We start from the raw sequence: 21569 nt of genomic DNA, 5'->3' as shown, positions 1-21569 counted from the left end.
TTTCTACATTTTTCTGTTAATAAAACCATCTTTTTGCAAATCCTTCAATCATCACGCATCATTAGTCACGTTGTCTCTGATGGTTCATTGATCTCGGATCCAACATATAAACAAGCTGCTGATGTGAACGAGCATATGTTAATTAATGAAGCAGTTTAATTTGCAAAAAGAAGAAAGTAGTAGTAGTAGTATCAATAATGATAATTAGTAATAATAATAATAATAATGAGTAGCATCTAAATTAGTTTGCTGAAGACTACTTGGTTGTTAATGGCTATAGCTGGTTGGCTGGCTGGCTTTTCTAAGATCTAAGGTTAGCGCCAGATTTACCAAAGGGGCAGTATGTAGATACCTTTTCTCATTAGAGTTACAATTGGTTGAGAAGGCATCTTCAGTGTGTTCTCCCTGCAGTCCATTATCAGACATAATATTAGCGCTAGAAGTTGTTGAAGAGTTTGCAGCGTCAGTGACATCATCGTTATCATTGTCAACATCAACATCATCGTAAGCATCCTCTTCATTGTTAGATATCTCAGCTCTGAAATGAAGATCACCTCATAATACTGGTAACAAATACTTTAATGCAAATGTGGAGTTGTGAGACAAAAAAAAAATAAAGGACAAAAAAAAAATAAACGTATCACATTTTTTTTACTCTTTCTTCCCTCTACCCTTCCTCCCCAACTTTGTTTATACATTTTTTAAACATTTTTTTTCTCGTGGAAGAATTTGTATGTCCAAAATCAACAGGGAACTATCTATTCTTAAAGCACTCAATTCAAATCATTTGAGATCTGTTGTTTGTCCAAGGAATCAAAATTATTTCTCAAACTTTGCTGAGTTGAACCCTCTCCCTTCCCCTTACAGTGTATGTGAAACACAAGAATCAATGCAAATAAGTGTGACGCATGCCAAAAGAGGGTCAACAGGTAAACTGCCACAACACCGTACAGTTAATTAAAGACCATGCAACATGTGGACCCTAAACCACCAGCTTCATAGAGGAGGAGGTTTGTAAATGAACATAGGCAGTGGTGGAAATCGGTATTAGAAGCAAGGGGTATGGTTAAGGTCCAAAAGACTGAGGCTGAAAGAGTAGGAGTAGGTACTATGAGCTACCCTTCTCTAAGAGTTGAAAAGTAGGGGAGTGCCATACCCCTGGGTACTGCATATATTTCCATCACTGAACAGAGGGGGAAACAAAAAAGATACCGAACACAAACTAAGATGCACATACACAAACATACACAGATACACACACATATATATATATATATATATATATATATATATATATATATTATATATATATATATGCATAGAGGGTTGGAAGTATTTAATTAATTAATTAAAGCTGTGTTAATGAGTAACTTACTTGGCAGAGAATTCTGTGATAACTTCTGTTTTCACTGGAACAAAAGAAATTACAAGAGATTTACTTTGATAAAACTGACAACAAAAGATGAGCAGAAACAACCACAAAAAATAACAGCAAAAGAAACAACAAATTAGGTAGATTCTATATGGTCACTCAACATGCTAGTAATAACAGCCAAATCTCCTTTGAACTACAAGCTATTGTCTTATAAAAAGAAGCATTGGCTAATGTTAACCAGGTTACACTATACCAGGAATGACAGAATAGTCATGGCTGGATTGCCTTTTAATCGGAGAGCTGTCGGTTCTGTTAAGACAGACCTAAGGCTAAATAATAACACCACCACCAACAAATTTCGAAGAATGCAGGAGCCAATGAAGGAGCCCTTACATGGTTAACCTGCTAGAAATAGCAGCCAAATATCTTACTACTACAGACTTAATTCATTGCCTAGTTTAACACCACCATTTGGTCCTTGGGTACCTTTAGTCGACACAGCTATGTTGTAAGCATTCAGATCAGGTTTGGTTTGAAAATATCATTCTCCCCACTTCCTTTCTGCCACCACTCTGAGGCCCTGTGAAGGGTCATGAGCACTGCCTTCTCTGCTAAGAAAAAAATAAATAAAAGCAACAGGATGTAAATTGAAAGAGAATTGGCTGCTATTTCAAGCAAGTCAAGCAAACCATTTAGAGGCTCCATTGTTGTTTAACTTCAGGTTAGCCCTGATCCAGTAGACCTGTGATCAAAAACATTCCAATTGTGTATATATGTGTATATATAGGACTACATTATCCAGTGTCTTTGTCTTCTTCAAAAGAACAGCATCTGATCTGAAGAAAACTTGACTGCTATTTCTAGCATATTGAGGCTTTCTTCTTGGCTCAAAAACCATCATCATCATCGTTTTAACATTCACTTTTTCAAGCTTGCATGTGTCAGATAGGATTCGCTGAGGCAGTTTTTCTATGGTCAGATGCCCTTCCAGTAGCCAACCCTCAAATTTCCATGCAAGGTAATACTTCCCCTGTGGCTGCCAAACATGTTTTTCACAGAAGACTGGAAACAAACAGCTTTGCTTGTATGACAGTGATATTCTCTTACAACGATCACGTAATGTTAAGTCGAGGGTACACGCACACACACACATGTATTTGTCAAGTTTCTACTTCTTCTAGTTTCACTCTATCAAAGCACTCACAAGGTTGTGGCTAACACAGAGTTATTGTAGAAGACACTTATCCAAGGTGTTGTGCAATGGGACTGAACCTGAGACTACATTACTTAAAAGGTTGGTGATGAGGATTTCTTTCATCCCACTGCTCTGTTTCGTTACTTGCCATATTAACAGAGGCAACACTGTATATCATACAGCTGCCATGCAATTGAACTCTCCATAGCAAGGATCCACTTTTGTTTGCTCATTCCCTGTTTGTTGTTAATAATAATAATGAAATTATTGTATACAGTGCTCAGGTGCACCACAACTTGTCAAAAAGTGCATATAAAGTATATGCAGTAATGTATAAATGTCTGGAAAGTGAACCATGTATGAGTCAGATACATGCTTGTGTGTGTATGGAGGGGAGAAAATCAGGTGTAGTGTTGGCGAATCTCAGGAAGCATGGAAGTTTTGAAGGATGCAGTGCTCCGACAACTAACAACTGATGCCAGCAGTTTGTTCCATGCTTCAGCAACTCTTAGTGTGAAAAAATGTTTCCGAAAGTCATGAGAGCTGTGCTGTTTTCTGACTTTGTAAACATGTCCACGGGTGTTAGACAGGTGGAGTTTGAAAAGGTGCTCAGAGTTATTGTTTGTAAGTTGGTTAATAATTTTATGGGTGTCTGCCAAGTCAGCTGCCAGACTTTGGAGTTTCAATGTGTCCATGCCTAGGGAAGTAAGGCGCTCAGAATATGGAAAATGATGGAGGGTATTCTTTTGGTTGCACGTCGCTGAACAGCTTCCAGACGATTAATATCCTGGGCAAGATAGGGGTTCCAGATCGGTGATGCAAATTCCAGGTGAGGTCGTACCATAGCTATATAAAGCCGCAGATAGATAGCCGGAGAGCGGCTCCCAAAGGACTTGGTGAGTGATGCCAAGGCACCCTCAGCCTTCTTGGCAATTTTAGCGATGTGTTTTGTCCAACGCAAATCGCTGTCGACAATAACACCCAGGTCACGTTCACACGAAGACTTTTTGAGATTAGTGTTGTGGAGGGAGTAAGTGGACGCTGGGTTTCTCCTCCCAAAATGCATGGTGGTGCATTTGTCCACAGCCAGCTTGAGTTGCCAGTCCATGATCCACTGCTGCATTGTGTGCAGGTCTGCTTGAAATAGAGGCAACAAAGGCAACACTGTATATCATACAGCTGCCATGCAATTGAACTCACCATAGCAAGGCTCCACTTTTGTTTGCCCATTCCCTGTTTGTTGTTAGTGCTATCAACAAAAGAAGCCAAACACTGACTAACCTGAATGAGCTTGTTCTTCAAGTTGTTTAGCCTTTAAGATGTTGCACTTCATTTGGTCAGAAGGAATCGGAAGAGCTGTCTTGGCCGTTACTTTCTCCTGATTGTTTTTCATTTCGTTTAAATTGTTCATGATATGTAGCACTGGAGTGGGTTGTTCAATAGTTTTTATTTTAGAAGCAGCAATCTCTGAAGCATCTGAAAAGACAGACAGACAGTGTTTGACTATGAACAATTATGGCTCAAATACATTTACTGTTATTTAGGAAAATAATCAATGTAGTGTGTAGAGCAAAAATGTAGTGTAAACATCCAAGCATCGTCACTATCTTTCCAATTCCTGCTTCATTTCACATGGAATTTTTGGTCCTCCAAAGTTGTCTCCAAAACCAACCTAGCTTTTTTTGGCTGTAAATTTTGGACTGGAAAAAATTTGAGTATTTAAAAAAATTTATTAGGTGTAAACATGGCTGTATGAAGGTTTAAGGGTCAATCCTATTGCATGACATCTTGGGCAAGTGTTCTCTACTAAAGCCCCTGACCAAGCAATGCCTTGTGAGTGGATTTGGTAGACAGAAACTGCGCAGAAGCTCATTGTATGGATGTGTGTATGTATATGCGCATATATGTCTGTGAGTATGCCTCCTCCCTAACAGTTAACAACTGATGTTTGGCTTGTTTACATCTATGTAACTTAGCGTTTCAGCAAAAGTGATCAATAGAATAAGTACCAAGTTTAAAAAATAAGTATTGGGGTCACTGTTGTGTGTTGTGTGTGTGTGTGTGTGTGTGAGTGTGCGTGTGTGTGCGCGCAGTGTAATTCATTTCTGATAGGTTGCAAAAATATGTCTAGCAATCCTTGGAAACAGGTAAGGGTTGGTAACATGCAAAGTATCCAGTTGTAGAAAATCTGCCTCTGAATGCTAAAGGTTTTCTCTTGTTGAACTCATAGGAGCCATACATGTTTGTTGTATAATTGTTATTTGACCTCATCATTATATCTCGTATTTTTTTCCTATCTTTTACACCCTTTCTCCTTTTGTCATGATGCTTAGATGCTTTCTTCCTCTGAAACAACTTTTATACTTTTCTCTCTCTCTCTCATAACCTTATGCTTTCCCTTTACTTTTTCTCCCCTCTCTCTCTTATAAACTCATGCTCTCCTGCCCTCTTTCCCTGATTTTGTTTTTATCTTACCCTTACTTGACACAACTAGACTTTTAATATGACTTCCACCTACACATTAACAGCTGGTCTCTTTCTTTCCCCTCCTCCTCTCTCTCTCTTAATCTCACTCTCTTTCTCTCAAAAGCTGCTTTTCTCTCTCTCTCCTTTTATTTCACACATTATCTATTGAGAACATTCTGTGTCTTCCTCTCAACAACTACCTCCTCTGGTCTCTCTCTCTCTCACTCCCTCTCTTCTGTTTGTGACCTACACTTCTAAAATACATAAATGTAACTGATATAAACTCTGTCAAACGGGAAGACTTTATATGGTTGCTTGACCTACTAGAAAGAGCAGCAAAATCTTTTCCAAATAACATTCTACCATCTTACAAAGAAAGAGCACATAACATATTATAGTTCTGCATACACCTACTACCAGCGTTCTGTTGGTTACAACAACAAGTGTTCTAAAGTTGATCCAATCAATGGAACAGTCTGCTCTTGAAATAACATGCAAGTGGCAGAGCACTCAGCAGACAAGCATACTCTTAACATAGTTCTCAGAGACATTCAGTATGACACAGGATGTGACAAAGTTGGCCCATTTGAATTATCGGTACAATTCATTTTAAGCCAGCTGATTGGACTGGAGCAATGTGAAATAAAGTGTCTTGCTCAAGGACACAATATACGTATCTTTTTGGTTTTTGTCACTATTTACAATTATCTTCAAAAAAATTTTTTAATGTATCATAATGATGTGTGGAGGTGCGTGGCTTAGTGGTTAGGGTGTCAGCAATCATGATTGTAAGATTGTGGTTTCGATTCCTGGACCGGGCGACACGTTGTGCTCTTGAGCAAAACACTTCATTTCACGTTGCTCCAGTCTACTCAGCTGGCAAAAATGAGTAACGCTGCGATGGACTGGCGTCCCATCCAGCTGGGGAACACATACGCCATTGAAACTGGGAAACTGGGCCCATGAGCCTGGCTAGGCTTTAAAAGGGGGCATTTATTATTATTATTATTATCATAAAGATGTAATTTTTGACAATGAATCCGAATTTGTTATTCATTTATTCTAAAAAAAGATTTGCAAAAATGTTACAGGTATTTAAAATTTGGTAATTTTCAGAATTTTCAGCCAATCAGAAAACAGCATGTTTGCTGTCTCTTCCATCACCAGCGGGGAGGGGGGCATCAGCATGTCAAAACATTAAACTAGGATTTTATAAAATAAATCATCTTTCTCATATCTCCTTCTCCGCCTTGTGCACATGCACAGCATCTTTGGTTTCTATGGAAACAGTTCCTCGCAATCAGCTATGCAACACATGGTGCTTCTTTGCTTTGGTTACTATGGAAATGGAAATTTTTGCCATGGTGACATGTAAAATACTTGCTTCTGATTGGTTAAAATACCCAAATTTTGCAAATTGTAAAGGCTAATTACTTTTTAATTATGGACTTATAGGGAAAATGAATTTCCTTTTCATAATTAGCATACAAAACTTAATCAATATACCAAATCTGAAGACAATTGGAACAAAATTGTAGACAGTGATGAAAACCACAAAGATCCCCACATACCACCAGGCATCAAACTCAAGACCTTACAATTTTGAGCCTAAATGCCCTGATCACTTAACCACACACCTTCACCTTGGACACACCATATCTAATCAAAACAGAGAATTCAATGCAATGTCATCTTAAGATATGGGGACACTGGGCAGTTGCCTGATGCTCTTGGAAGTCTAAGGGACCAATCTTATTTCTTTATTGCCCACAAGGGGCTAAACACGGAGGGGACAAACAAGGACAAACAAAAGGATTAAGTCGATTACATCGATGCCAATATGTAACTGGTACTTAATTTATCAACCCCGAAAGGATGAAAGGCAAAGTCGACCTTGGTGGAATTTGAACTCAGAACGTAACAGCAGATGAAATACCGCCTGGTGTGCTAACGTTTCTGCCAGTGTATGCTGTGGCTTGCTGTCAATAAATAAACACTGTAGAGCCAAGTGCATTTGATTTTCCTGGGGGCTTGTAATGTGGTTAAGGTGACCTTGATATAATGGGGCTAGTTAGGACCAGCCTGGGGTTAAACAAGAATAACAACTATCACTAACCATGGTTCAAGATGAGAGCTTCTGCACAGATGCTTGATGTGCTAAAAATAATAGCTCAATCGCCATTAAATCACACCTTTATGGTCTTAAGATAAAGGAATGACAAATTAGATAATGTAGTCCTAAATACACTGTTATCTGACAATAACAAAAAAGATATGGTAACAGTTGGAGGAGGGGAAGAAAGAAGAGGCAGAGGGAGAAAAGGAAGAGTGAAGAAGAGGAAAAGAAGTGAGGAGGGAAAGAAAAAAGAAAAGAGAAGAATGAAAGAAAGAAAAATGAATGAAAGAAAAAGAAAGACGAGAAAGAAGGGAAAAGGCAAAAAAAGATGGAAGAGGGGGCAGAGAAGAAACAGAAGAAAAAAGAAAAAAAGTGAAGAAAGAGAAAAGGAGGAGGAAGACAATAATGGATTATCAAAAACAAAAAAATTTGCAAAACCAATTCTCACCTCGTAATGAGACTTCAGGTTTTTCTTCAGTGTATTCTGGCATTTGTGGTTTTTTCTTCATAGTAACTTTAGCAGTGGGAGGAGGGGAGATATCCTCTTTAGGTGGATGACAAGAGTTAGTAGGTGGGACCCCTTTTATAAGGGAGTCGAGACGTTCTAAAGCAGAGGCCGGAGCAGGTGACAGCCGGTCAGGTGTGACTGTGGTTGCAACGTTACCATTACTGATGTTAGAACTTTTGGAATTGGTGACCTTACTAGCAGGTCTCTGTTTTGGGGATTGTGTCAATGTTGTCACCATTGAGTGAGAAGATGAATCAAGCAGAGATTCTTGGCTTCCTTTTGTCCTGGTCTCACCATCAAAGTCTTGTCCTCTCTGTACTTGTCTGAAAAGATGGAGTGACAGAGAGAAAAAAAAAGGAATTAATAAAAATATTGAATAGAAAAAGCAAGCGAATTGTAGAAAAATAAAGAATTTAGAAGGCTGACTCTTTTTGTTTCCTTTGGTGACTGATGCAAGAATATGTGTATGTGTGTATATGTGTGTGCATGTTCATTCATATAAACTAGTTTTTAAAATTTAATGTACAATAAATGGGTCATATTTCTACAAAACACAAAATATTCTAACAAATTTTTATACAATTCCCAATAATATTTGATTATAAAAATATAATTGAATTTTTTTAAACATCAAAAGGCTATGAGAGTCCAGTAGAGTAAAATAATAATCAAAGTGGTCCATAGGTAAAAATCCCTGATATTTACTAATGGGATCTATTGAAATTCTTATTTCTTTATTGCCCACAAGGGGCTAAACATAGAGTGGACAAACAAGGACAGACAAAGAGATTAAGTAGATTATATCGACCCTAGTGCGTAACTGGTATTTAATTTATCGACCCCGAAAGGATGAAAGGCAAAGTCAACCTCGGCGGAATTTGAACTCAGAACATAGTGGCAGACGAAATACCGTTAAGCATTTCACCCAGCATGTTAACGATTCTGCCAGCTCACCACCAATTGAAATTCGCGATCTATTGAAATTCTGTTTTATGTATATTCTTATTTTTGTTATGATGCATGAATTTATTAAACTTCATAACATTGTTTCATTGTTAAAGATGTCAGTAATGTCTTTGATTTCCTTCTGTAGTAAAGGCTGTTGTAAGCATAATTCTTGAATACATATCATGAAACCCCCTCCATCATCATTGTCATCATCGCCACCATAACCACTAACACCACTGCCATCACTGCCAATTTCCTCATCCTCACTTCAGCCACCTCCATCATTACCACCCAAGAGTTACAGATGTCCAAATTAATAGTGTTGATGGTGGTATTAAAATTCCCAGATGATATCAATAGCTATGACCACATTCCCAGGGGCATATAATGTAACCTTGGTCAAGACACACAACATCTCAATGGACAAGTCAACATCGTCATTTAACGCCTGATCTCCATGCTGGTTTGACAGGAATTGGCCAGCTGGAGAGCTGCCTGGGCTCTAGTAATCTATTTTGGTGTGGTTTCTATGGCTGGATGCCCTTCCTAACACCAACCACTTAACAGGGTGTACTGAATGCTTTTATGTGGCACCAGCACCCATGAGCCCACAAGACTAAGCTCTCTCAGCTGAGTGAGGAATGCACCAGGATTACCATGGCCTTCAAGAGCCTAAAACAGGTGATAGTGATGAAGGCCTGTTGTTGATTCTAAGGTCTCCTGGAGATTGTTATTGAGACCAAAGGTGGGTTCATCGAGTGGGATTGACAGAACAGGTCATGAAGACAAACTGACCCAAATTTGACAAATATCATCATCATCATTTAACATCCGTTTTCCATGCTAGCATGGGTTGGATGGTTCGACCGGGGTCTGGGAAACCAGGAGGCTGCACCAGGCTCCAGTCTGATCTGGCAGTGTTTCTACAGCTGGATGCCCTTCCTAACGCCAAGCACTCCGTGAGTGTAGTGGATGCTTTTTACGTGCCACCGGCATAGGGGCCAAAGAAGGCTGGCAAACGGCCATGATCGGTTGGTGCTTTTTATGTGTCACCAACACGGATGCCAGTCAGGCAGCGCTGGCATCAGCCACATTCGGACGATGCTTTTTACGTGTCACCGGCACGGGTATCTTAACTACAATTTCCAAAAAAATAAAAACACTAGGATCTCTTAACTTAGTGAGGGATGTTGAAGCCATACCTGTATGTATGGAAAGCTATGATTTTACTCAGCTTGGCTTGTCTTCTCAAGCACAGCAAACTGCCAGTAGTCTTGGTCCCTTGTTATCTCCTCTGTGAGGCCTACTATTTTGTAAATAACTGCAAACTGCAATAAATACTTGCCAAAATCTAACGACTCAAATTAGCAGAAACCCTACATAATTAATTAACAAGTAATTAATACACCTAATACTCTGTCTCTCTCTTTTACTCTTTTACTTGTTTCAGCCATTTGACTGCGGCCATGCTGGAGCAACGCCTTTAATCGAGCAAACTCGACCCTGGGACTTATTCTTTTGTAAGCCCAGTACTTATTCTATCGGTCTCTTTTGCTGAACCGCTAAGTAACGGGGACATAAACACACCAGCATTGGTTGTCAAGCAATGCTAGGGGGACAAACACAGACACACAAACACGCATATATATATATATGACAGGCTTCTTTCAGTTTCCGTCTACCAAATCCACTCACAAGGCTTTGGTCAGCCCGAGGCTATAGTAGAAGACACTTGCCCAAGGTGCCACGCAGTGGGACTGAACCCGGAACCATGTGGTTAGTAAACAAGCTACTTACAACACAGCCACTCCTGTGTGAAAAATTACCTTGAATTTTTTTAGTGATAAAGCCTGCCTGATGATGAGTCATACTTCTTGAAAAAAGTTACTCTAGCCTGTTTTACATGGCTGCTCAATTCGCTAAAAATAGTGACCAAATCACCTACACCACGCACTCTATCATCTTAAAACTAAAAAAGAAAGGAAGGCCATAATGGATAATGTCGTTCTAGGTACAATATCATCAGAAGAATCATTGATTGAATGTCCACTTTTCCATGCTTGCAATGGGTCGGATGAAATTTTTTTGAGGCAGATTTTCTACATATGGATGTCCTTCCTGTTGCCCAGGTCTAGAGTAGAAGACACTTGCCCAAGGTGTCACCCAGGAGAATTGAATCCAGAACCATGTGGTTAGGAAGCACATTTCTTACCACACAGCCATGCATGTGCCAAGACGCTTGAAGAAAATAAAAAAAGACTAGCTCTTATGTCCACTTGACAAAGGCTGACCAAGGGTTAAACAACACCAACAGCAGTAGCAGGTGGAGAACTAGCAGAGTCGTTAGAGCATAAGGTAAAATGCTTTGCAGTTTTGGTTCTAGTATTCTGTGTTCTGAGTTCAAATCCCAGAGGTCAACTTTGTCTTTCATCATTTAGGGGTCTAAAAATATAGTATCAGTCCATGGCAGTAGATTGGTGGAACTGTTAGAACATCAGACAAGGTATTTTGTGGTATTACAGTCTGAATCCATAACATGGTGGATTTATCTGCTGCCTGGTTTAACACTACACCCTGGTCCTCAGGTATTTTAGAGAAGTCCAATTTGTAGCAAGCATTTGCAGGCAGGTCACTGTTTAAGGATAATTTGCTCCCTTCTTCTCATTGACCTTGGAAGCTCCACAGAAAAAAATAAACTCTCATCCTGTCCTTGATTAAGTGGTAAAAATCAAAATACAAATAAACAACTGCTGTAGTTTCAATATTACGTACTTTCTAGACTCGGCATTACGTCGTAGCATCTCCTCTTCCTTCTCCTGTCTCTCAAATGTTGGCCGTCTTGAGTACCTTTGACTTGCTCTCCTCTCGAACTTGACACCACGTCGAGCTCGATTGATGGCAGCCGTCTGGTATTCTGTGTAGCCACTGTTAATAGGACAAGAAGTAAACAATGAGTAATCAGAGGAAAGAAATAATAATAATAATGATAATAATAATAACAAGAGTTACTCAGAGAACACAAACCTCTGCCAATGCAACACCAACACCCTCTCAACAATTATCCGGAGATGATTTTTAAAATGAGAATATCTGAAATAAAATCCTTCAATGAATATCATGAGACCTTTAGGTTTTCTCATCTCTTAAATTCCAGTCTTCCTTTAGTAATCCTGTTGTTTTAGATTGATGCATAGAATTATGTATATATGTAGGTATACTGTAAAGTGTTAAAATGTATGTATAATCTAATATAATGATGAGTGTTGTCTTTTTATATATTTGTATATATGTGTGTGTGTGTGTGTGGGTATATATATATATATATATATATATATATATATATATATACTTTATTTAAAAGCAGCAGAAATTCAACAAAACCTGTTACTCGGAGTTTCATGTTCCCGTTCGTTGGACAGTTTTGTTTCACATTTATGTGTTTACTCCGGTATATATATATATATATATATATATATATATATATATGTGCATATATATATATATATATATGTATGTATGTATGTATGTGTATATATGTAAAATGTGTTATGATGCATCAAAACAGTTTGAGTTGAAGAAACAACAATAAGAGAATTATATCCTGCAATCGACACTTTTGACCAATCCCAGGCAAAATCAAAATCATCAGAGTCCCCAGCGTGATTTCATAGCAAAGTCCATACCTGGACTCAAATTACATTAACACATCTATCACAATATACAGTTTCTTTTATTCTTAAGGTTGATTTTTCTTTGTCTTTTTTTTTTTGTTTTTAAATCCTCTCCTTCAAACACTCATTTTGAAATCCATGGGAGTAACCATTATCATCATCATCACCATTTAGCATCCGTTTTCCATGCTAGCATGAGTTGGACGGTTCAACTGGGGTCTGTGAAGCTGGAAGGCTTCATCAGGCCTAGTCAGATCTGGCAGTGTTTCTACAGCTGGATGCCCTTCCGAAAGCCAACCACTCCGTGAGTGTAGTGGGTGCTTTTTACGTGCCACCCGCACAGGTGCCAGACAAAGCTGGCAAACGGCCACGAACGGATGGTGCTTTTACGTGTCACTGGCACGGGGGCCAGGCGAGGCTGGCAATGGACACGAACGGATGGTGCTTTTACATGCCACCAACATGGGGGCCAGATAGAGCTGGCAAACGGCCATGAAACCATCATTATTATTACTTGTATGCACAATTTCAATGTTATTATTATTAATAACATCAATTCTATGCTAATAAGAATTACTAAGCAGTTACTTGTTTTGCAAGAAATAACAATGAAACCTCCTTCAAATCAAACACCACCTGTGTATATTTATGTTTAACACACATGTGTACACTCAAATGTGGAAAGACTATTTTGAGAGAAGTGGAAACTATTTTGAGAGAGAAATTTTCCTAAGAAGACAGTATGTGTGAAAACACCAAACTGGGCTATGGATGACATCAGCAGAAACAATCTCCACAGCAAAATGGTTTTACATTTGAATGTACACACATGTGTTAAATATAAGTATACACGAGTTTATTTTAATCACTGCTGCTCAGTGTGTCGCTAATTAAAAGATAGGATGCTTCACATCTGCAAAAGAGATGAAACTTGGTTTTGAAAACCATTACTTTGTAAATCATCACTGTAGTACATGCCTTAATTCCATCATAATGGAAAAGTCTTTTAAATAGTTTCCTAAAGGCAACATAGATAAGATGAATATGATTTGATATTTCCTGAGATACATCAAAGGCATAGTTGTGTAGTTAGGAAGTTAACTTTGTAACCATGTAGTTTGGGGTCCAGTCCCACAGTGCAGCACCTTGGAGAAGGGTATTTTGTTATACTCCCAGAGCCAACTATGCCTTGTTAGTGAATTTGGAGACAATTTGTACAAAACCCTGTATGTGTTTGTGTGTGTGTGTGGGGGGGGGGCATGCAAGTGGATCTGTGTGAATACTTACATTCCCCATGTCTTGAGCTATGGACAGTGATATTTCTGACATTTCCCAGTCAAGAAATCTTCCAGTAGCTCTGGAAGGGCATCTGACTATAAAACAGTGACTCAATAATATGTATTTGTCTAACTCATACTATCATGGAAAAAACCCCCCCAAAAAACCCAGACATAATTTCAATGAACGAACAGTAGCATACATTTGTTGATAGTTCATACTTGGACTCAAATAACAGCAAAGGGTTAACTTGCTCTACATGACACTTGTGAATTTCAGTTTGAAAAGATTTTTTTTTCTTTAATTCTGAATGAAGATTTAAATTCCAGCATAGCCACAGCATTTGGGCTGGATCACATAAAGGAATAAAAGAAAAACAGATACTGACCTGTATCGAAAACGTGATCCCATTCTAAAGAAGTTCTGCCTTGCATTGGCTCCTTTTAGGGGTTTCTTCAGTCGGAAGAAGGCATGATGTTCCACCGCACACTTCCATAGATGCTTACATGCTTTGCGGTCTTGCAGGCGAAACAAGAAGGTGTGTTCCTGTTCATTGCCCTGTTGTGGTCACAAGTGGAAGAGACAAAAAGAGAAGGTGATTATGTATGTATGCATGCATGTATCTCTCTCTCTCTCTATATATATATATATTATATACATATATACATATATATATAATCATATACATACATATATATATACATACATATATATATACATACATATATATACACATACATATATATACACATACACACATATATACACACATATATATACATACATACACACATATATATACATACATACATACACACACACATATATACATACATACATACATACACACATATATATATACATATATATATATATTTCTTTACTACCCACAAGGGGCTAAACATAGAGGGGGACAAACAAAGACAGACAAAGGGATTAAGTCGATTACATCGACCCCAGTGCGAAACTGGTACTTAATTTATCGACCCCGAAAGGATGAAAGGCAAAGTCGACCTCGGCGGAATTTGAACTCAGAATGTAACGACAGACGAAATACGGCTACGCATTTCGCCCGGCGTGCTAACGTTTCTGCCAGCTCGCCGCCTTTATATATATATACACACACACACACACATATATATAAATAGTTGTGGTGAATTAGCTTGGTACTGGTTCTAGTGATTCTGATAGTCCAGCATCCTTCCAGTAACAAGGCCAGCAGTTTTGAAGAGAGTGGATTGGTCAATGCCATCAACCCCAGTACTTGACTGGTATTTTATTTCATCAACTCAGAGAGAAATGAAAAGTAAAGCTGACCCGGATGGAACTTGAACTCAAAACGTAAGGAGTTGGAACCAAATAAAGCCTGGTACTTTACTAGTTAATACCATTGATCCCAGTATTTTACCGATACTTTAGCTTATCAATCTTGAAGGGATAAAAAGTAAAGTTAACATTGGAAAGATTCAAAAGGTTAATTCAAATAATAATAATAAATTCGATGAGTGGCACCTGTGCCAGTCGAGCACTAACAGCTCCATCTGAGCAGGATCACTGCCAGAGCAGCTGTCTGGCTTCTGTGCTGGTGGCACGTAAAAAGCACTGTTTGAGCATGATCATTACCAGCGTCGCCTTACTGGCACGTGAAAAAACATTTGAGTGAGGTCATTGCCAGTTCCGCTGGATTGACTCCTGTGCAGGTGGTACGTAAAAAACACTATTTGAGTGTGGCCGTTGCCAGTACCGCCAGATTGGCCCTCGTGCCGGTGGCACGTAAAAGCACCTACTACACTCTCGGAGTGGTTGGCATTAGGAAGGGCATCCATCTTTAGAAAGTCTGCCAGATCAGATTGGAGCCTGGTGCAGCCATCTGGTTCGCCAATCCTCAGTCAAATCGTCCAACCCATGCTAACATGGAAAGCGGACGTTAAATGATGATGATGATGATGAAATTCTTTCCTAATTTTGGCACAACACTAGTAATTTTGAGGAGAGGAAGCAAGTCAATTACATTAATCTCAGTGCTTAACATGTACTTAATTTTACTGACCTTGGAATGATAAAAGGCAAAGCCAACCTTGCTGGAATTTGAACTCAGAACATAAAGAATTAGAAGAAATACCACTAAGTATTTTGTTTGACACTCTTATGATTCTGCCAGTTTGCAAAAAACAACAATAATCTTTTCTACTATAGGTACAAGGCCTGAAATTTTGGAAGAGGGGGCTAATTGATTACATCAACCCCAGTGCTCAACTGGTAATTATTTCATTGGACCTGAGAGACAAAAGGTAAAGTTGACCTCGGTGGAATTTGAACTCAAAATGTACAGAACAGCAAGAAATGCAGCTCAGCATTTTACCTGGTGCTCTAACAATTCTGTTAGTTTTTTTATTATTATTATTATTATTATTATTATTAATAATAATAATAATAATAATAATAATAATAATAATAATAATAATAATAATAATAATAATAACTGCAACAATAATAATGACTCATAATCAGATAGATTAGCTACAAATTAATTGATTCATATCTAGTTTATAATTAATAACAATATTAATACTAATTATAATCCTCATTAAACTGTATGTGTTAATTTGGCTGACATGGCCAAGTGCCAGACTAAATGCCTAACAGGATTTAGTTGTGACTCACTATGCTAAAACTTCAAATCTGGCCTGAGATTGATAATATAAGAAGCAATCAAATGAGAATACAAACTTAATTGACTGTATTGTCCTTCAAAATTTTTGGCTTTCTGCCAATATTAGGAACCATCATCATCATCATCATTATTATTATTATCACCATTACTGAAATTTTGGACAGTGGAGTGACAGGAAATGACAAAAATGTCGTTCAGAAGGGTATTTAAGTTAATGTTAAAATATTTAACAAAAGGGAGCAATGGAAAGGTAAGTGAAACTAATTATGCTTTGAAAAAAGGACAATAGTTCAAAATGGAAATTATTTCAATCATATTGATACATATGAGAGATAACTGATCATGTTTCTTATTTCTTTACTGCCCACAAGGGGCTACACATAGTGAGGACAAACAAGGACAGACAAACAGATTAAGTCGATTATATTGACTCCAGTGCATAACTGGTACTTAATTTATCAACCCCGAAAGGATGAAGGGCAAAGTCGGCTTCGGCGGAATTTGAACTCAGAACGTAGTGGCAGACGAAATACCTATTTCTTTACTACCCACAAGGGGCTAAACACAGAGGGGACAAACAAGAACAGACAAATGGATTAAGTCGATTATATCGACCCCAGTGCATAACTGGTACTTATTTTATCGACCCCGAAAGGATGAAAGGCAAAGTCGGCCTCAGGAGAATTTGAACTCAGAAAGTAGTGGCAGACGAAATACTTATTTCTTTACTACTCACAAGGGGCTAAACACAGAGAGGACAAACAAGGACAGACAAACGGATTAAGCCGATTACATCGACCCCAGTGCATAACTGGTACTTATTTCATTGACCCCGAAAGGATGAAAGGCAAAGTCGGCTTTGGCGGAATTTGAACTCAGAACATAGTGGCAGATGAAATACCTATTTCTTTACTACCCACAAGGGGCTAAACACAGGGAGGACAAACAAGCCGATTATATCGACCCCAGTGCATAACTGGTACTTATTTCATTGACCCCGAAAGGATGAAAGGCAAAGTTGGCTTCGGCGGAATTTGAACTCAGAATGTAGTGACAGACAAAATACCGCTAAGTATTTCGTCCGGCGTGCTAATGTTTCTGCCAGCTTGCCACCTTAAAAACTGATCATGTTTCTGTCTTATTAGATATCATCAGGAAAGCTTAGACGTTACTATTTTTGCCAAGCGATGATGAAATAACCATGCCAAAATGCTTGAATATGTTGACACTTAACTACTACTTTTCTATGTAGATGGAGCCAGTGAGTAATTTTGCTCAGTGATTTGAGTTTGTTTTTCTTAAATTTTATTTAGCTTTGTTCTTCAACATTCTGAGTTCAAATCTTGCTGGGGCTCACTTAGCACTTAGCCTTTTACCTTCTATGCAGCTATAACATAAGTATCAGCCATATGCTAGGAATGATTTAATCAACAAAACCTTCCACAGTAGTATTGTATGGCCTGGCAGAGAGAGAGAGAGAGAGAGAGAGAGCAGCTATGTGATCACCTGACTTGCTAGAAATAGCAGCTATGTGTCCCTCAAGTTACACCCTACCATCTTAAAGGGATTGTAGAAAAATACAAAAACCAAAAGGAAACTTACCTTGTCATCATCTTCCACAACAACAAGGATTAGTTTCTTATTCTTAAAGTTCAGTGATGTGATCTTTGGCCTACAAAAACATGACAAATACTTAAACACAGGCTACATAGTGTTTACAACAGAGGAAATGACAGAGTGCTCAATGCATACATCTATACCAGTGACTCTCAGACTTATTTTATTGCGAAACTCTTGTATGGTTTTCGAAAAATCATGCAGCCCAACCCTATGTTTTACAGACAAACTCTTTGTTACCCACCATTCAATATTTCAATATATATTTCTTTACTACCCACAAGGGGCTAAACACAGAGGGGACAAACAAGGACAGACAAAGGTATTCAGTCGATTATATCGACCCCAGTGCGTAACTGGTACTTAATTTATCGACCCCGAAAGGATGAAAGGCAAAGTCAACCTTGGCGGAATTTGAACTCAGAACGTAACGGCAGACGAAATACGGCTACGCATTTCGCCCGGCGTGCTACCGTTTCTGCCAGCTCGCCGCCTTCTCAAGATTTTGAGGATGTTATTGTTTATATGTAGAAATTACATTGCAGGATAGGTGTGAGAGGTCAGACCAGGCTAGTCTCAACATTAAACAATATAGCATTAAACAAAACAAGAGGCTGCAACTGAGGTGCATTTCACCCCATAGTGCCAGAAATCACCGTCCCCTATTAAGCTTCGGTAGGTTTTCTGCTTCTTGTTTGTGTTCCTCCCAATAACATCAATGTAGTTGAGTGGTTCTTTGTTCTCTATTAAGGTGTGGAAGTTTCCAAAATATAACATCTGATATGGTGCAGTGTTCAATAAGATAGCAGTGGCCAGCAAAGCCTAAAGTGCATTAAGCTACAATAGTAAAGATGGGTAGAATGAGTCCTTAACCCTTTAGTGTTCAGCTTATTTATTCACATTGTTTTGATTTAATCTGGATTATCTCACATCTTTGAGATTTTGAGGATGTTATTGTTTATATGTAGAATGACATTGCAGGATAGGTGTGAGAGGTCAGACCTGGCTAGTCTCAACATTAAACAAGAAGAAAATTTTGGCCAGATATGGCTGGTTTAAATGCTAAAGGGTTAAATCGCCTGTTTAGGTTTTGTACTCATGCCATGAGATGTTTTGATCCTTCATAAGAAGCTTGGTACATATACCAACAAGATAATTTACTCTTTACTCTTTTACTTGCTTCAGTCATTTGACTGCGGCCATGCTGGAACACCACATTTAGTCGAACAAATCGACCCCGGGACTTATTCTTTGTAAGCCCAGTACTTATTCTATCGGTCTCTTTTGCCGAACCGCTAAGTAACGGGGACATAAATACACCAGCATCGGTTGTCAAGCAATGCTAGGGGGACAAACACAGACACACAAACACACACACACATATATATATGTATATATACATATATACGATGGGCTTCTTTCAGTTTCCGTCTACCAAATCCACTCACAAGGCTTTGGTCGGCCCGAGGCTATAGTAGAAGACACTTGCCCAATGTGCCACGCAGTGGGACTGAACCTGGAACCATGTAGTTGGTAAGCAAGCTACTTACCACACAGCCACTCGGCATGGTCAAGGTTTTAGTTCTACAGAGAAGAATGTTTTCTACACATGCCATGAGGAAGGCCAGCCTTATTGATTTTTGTCTTCAAAGTATGTATAGATGGCTTTCTCCTCTATGGAGCCAAAACCTGGAGCATGAAGAAGGAGCTTCAAGTTCACATTTGATGGTACAGATATTAAATAAAACAAAAATGGTTTCATAGAGCACTTATTCGTGTATTCACATTAAACAATAGCCATCAAGTACCCGAATACTCCTTCTTCCTCTAGTGTTCAGTTAACAGGATATAATTTGCAAGGACATGAACTGTTTTATTTTGAGGTCAGGGATAAATGTAAACTTACCAGAAGAACAATCCTATTTTGTCATCATTCTCAAATACCAAAATTCCACTTGGTGTTAAACCAAGCTGATAAGAGACACCATCACGGCCCTAAAATGGAGACAGAGTACAGAAGTAAAACATACAATCAGTGAATGCTAGAAGTTGTGAGGTTAATAACATACAGTTTAATAAACCAAACTAATTTACCCCAGACTACAACTGCTAATAAAGAGACAGGCCAATGAAAGAGCTATCATGTGCAAGAAATTTGGCTGTCAAATAGCACTCTACTGTTTTAAACATATCTATTTCTTTATTACCCACAAGGGGCTAAATATAGAAGGGACAAAGACAGACAAACAGATTAAGTCGATTACATCGACCCCAGTGCGTAACTGGTACTTAACTTATCGACCCCGAAAGGATGAAAGGCAAAGTCGACCTCGGCGGAATTTGAACTCTCAACGTAACGACAGACGAATTATGGCTACGCATTTCGCCCGGCGTGCTAACGTTTCTGCCAGCTCACCACCTGTTTTAAACATACCTATTTCTTTATTACCTACAAGGGGCTAAACACAGAGGGGACAAACAAGGACAGACATAGGTACTAAGTCGATTACATCGACCCCAGTGCGTAACTGGTACTTAATTTATCGACCCCGAAAGGATGAAAGGCAAAGTCGACCTCGGCGGAATTTGAACTCACAACGTAATGACAGACGAATTACGGCAACGCATTTCGCCCGGCGTGCTAACGGTTCTGCCAGCTCGCCGCCTGTTTTAAACATACCCTCAAATAGCACTGTACTGTGTTGAACACATAGACAGTGAAAAAAATAATGTAGTTCATGATTTCCAGAGATGGAAGGGTAGTAGTTTAAACATTTATAAACACGAATCTGCATGATAAAGGCTGAACTGAGATTAAATAACAAATATAAATAAATATTAGGTACATCCAAGCATAGTTGTTTAGGTAAGAAGCTTGTTTTGCAATCCTGTGCTTCCAGATTCAATCCCAGGGTGTGTCATCTTAAGCTTGCATCTTCTATTGTACTATGCACTGTTGGTGGAATTTGGTCAACAGAAATTCTACAGAAGCTTGTATGATGGTGGCATTTAGACCTAGCAGATGATTTTAAGATGAGGAGACACAAGCACACACAATCTCATATGTGTGTATCTTAGGCATATAGTTAGATGTATGACTATAACTGTATGAGTTAAGAGCTTCATGTAGATAATTATTGTACACACACAGTCATATATATATATATATATATATATATGACTGTGTGTGTACAATAATTATCTAACTCATACAGTTATAGTCATACATCTAACTATATGCCTAAGATACATACATATGAGATTGTGTGTGCTTGTGTCTCCTCATCTTAACATCATCTGCTAGGTCTAAATGCCACCATCATACAAGCTTCTGTAGAATTTCTGTTGACCAAATTCCACCAACAGTGCATAGTACAATAGAAGATGCAAGCTTAAGATGACATACCCTGGGATTGAATCTGGAAGCACAGGATTGCAAAACAAGCTTCTTACCTAAACAACTATGCTTGGATGTACCTAATATTTATTTATATTTGTTATTTAATCTCAGTTCAGCCTTTATCATGCAGATTCGTGTTTATAAATGTTTAAACTACTATCCTTCCATCCCTGGAAATCATGAACTACGTTATATATTTCGCTGACTATGTGTTCAACACAGTACAGTGCTATCTGAGGGTATGTTTAAAACAGGTGGCGAGCTGGCAGAAACGTTAGCACACCGGGCGAAATGCGTAGCCGTAATTCGTCTGTCGTTACG

The 21569-nt window shown here is 38.6% G+C and overlaps 1 protein-coding gene across 4 annotated transcripts in view; it reads right to left on the bottom strand.

Moving 5' to 3' along the window:
• Window positions 1-21569, bottom strand: part of LOC115219640 (band 4.1-like protein 5) — a 263963-nt gene that overhangs the window by 23350 nt on the left and 219044 nt on the right. For 2 of the 4 annotated variants that reach the window (XM_029789800.2, XM_029789798.2), the window contains exons 8-15: window positions 19755-19843; window positions 17834-17903; window positions 13946-14115; window positions 11381-11533; window positions 7601-7983; window positions 3852-4046; window positions 1376-1409; window positions 353-538 (exon numbers count right to left, since the gene is read on the bottom strand). In XM_029789800.2, the coding sequence (XP_029645660.1) occupies window positions 353-538; window positions 1376-1409; window positions 3852-4046; window positions 7601-7983; window positions 11381-11533; window positions 13946-14115; window positions 17834-17903; window positions 19755-19843 (1280 nt within the window). The remainder of the gene's footprint in view (window positions 1-352; window positions 539-1375; window positions 1410-3851; window positions 4047-7600; window positions 7984-11380; window positions 11534-13945; window positions 14116-17833; window positions 17904-19754; window positions 19844-21569) is intronic. The other 2 variants (XM_029789799.2, XM_036509715.1) reach the window with 2 other exon arrangements.

This window comes from Octopus sinensis, linkage group LG15 (assembly GCF_006345805.1).
Source record: "Octopus sinensis linkage group LG15, ASM634580v1, whole genome shotgun sequence".
NCBI classification, from domain to species: Eukaryota; Metazoa; Mollusca; class Cephalopoda; order Octopoda; family Octopodidae; genus Octopus; species Octopus sinensis.
The sequence above is the reverse complement of the archived record's forward strand: the minus strand, read 5'-3'. Positions and strand labels throughout refer to the sequence as shown.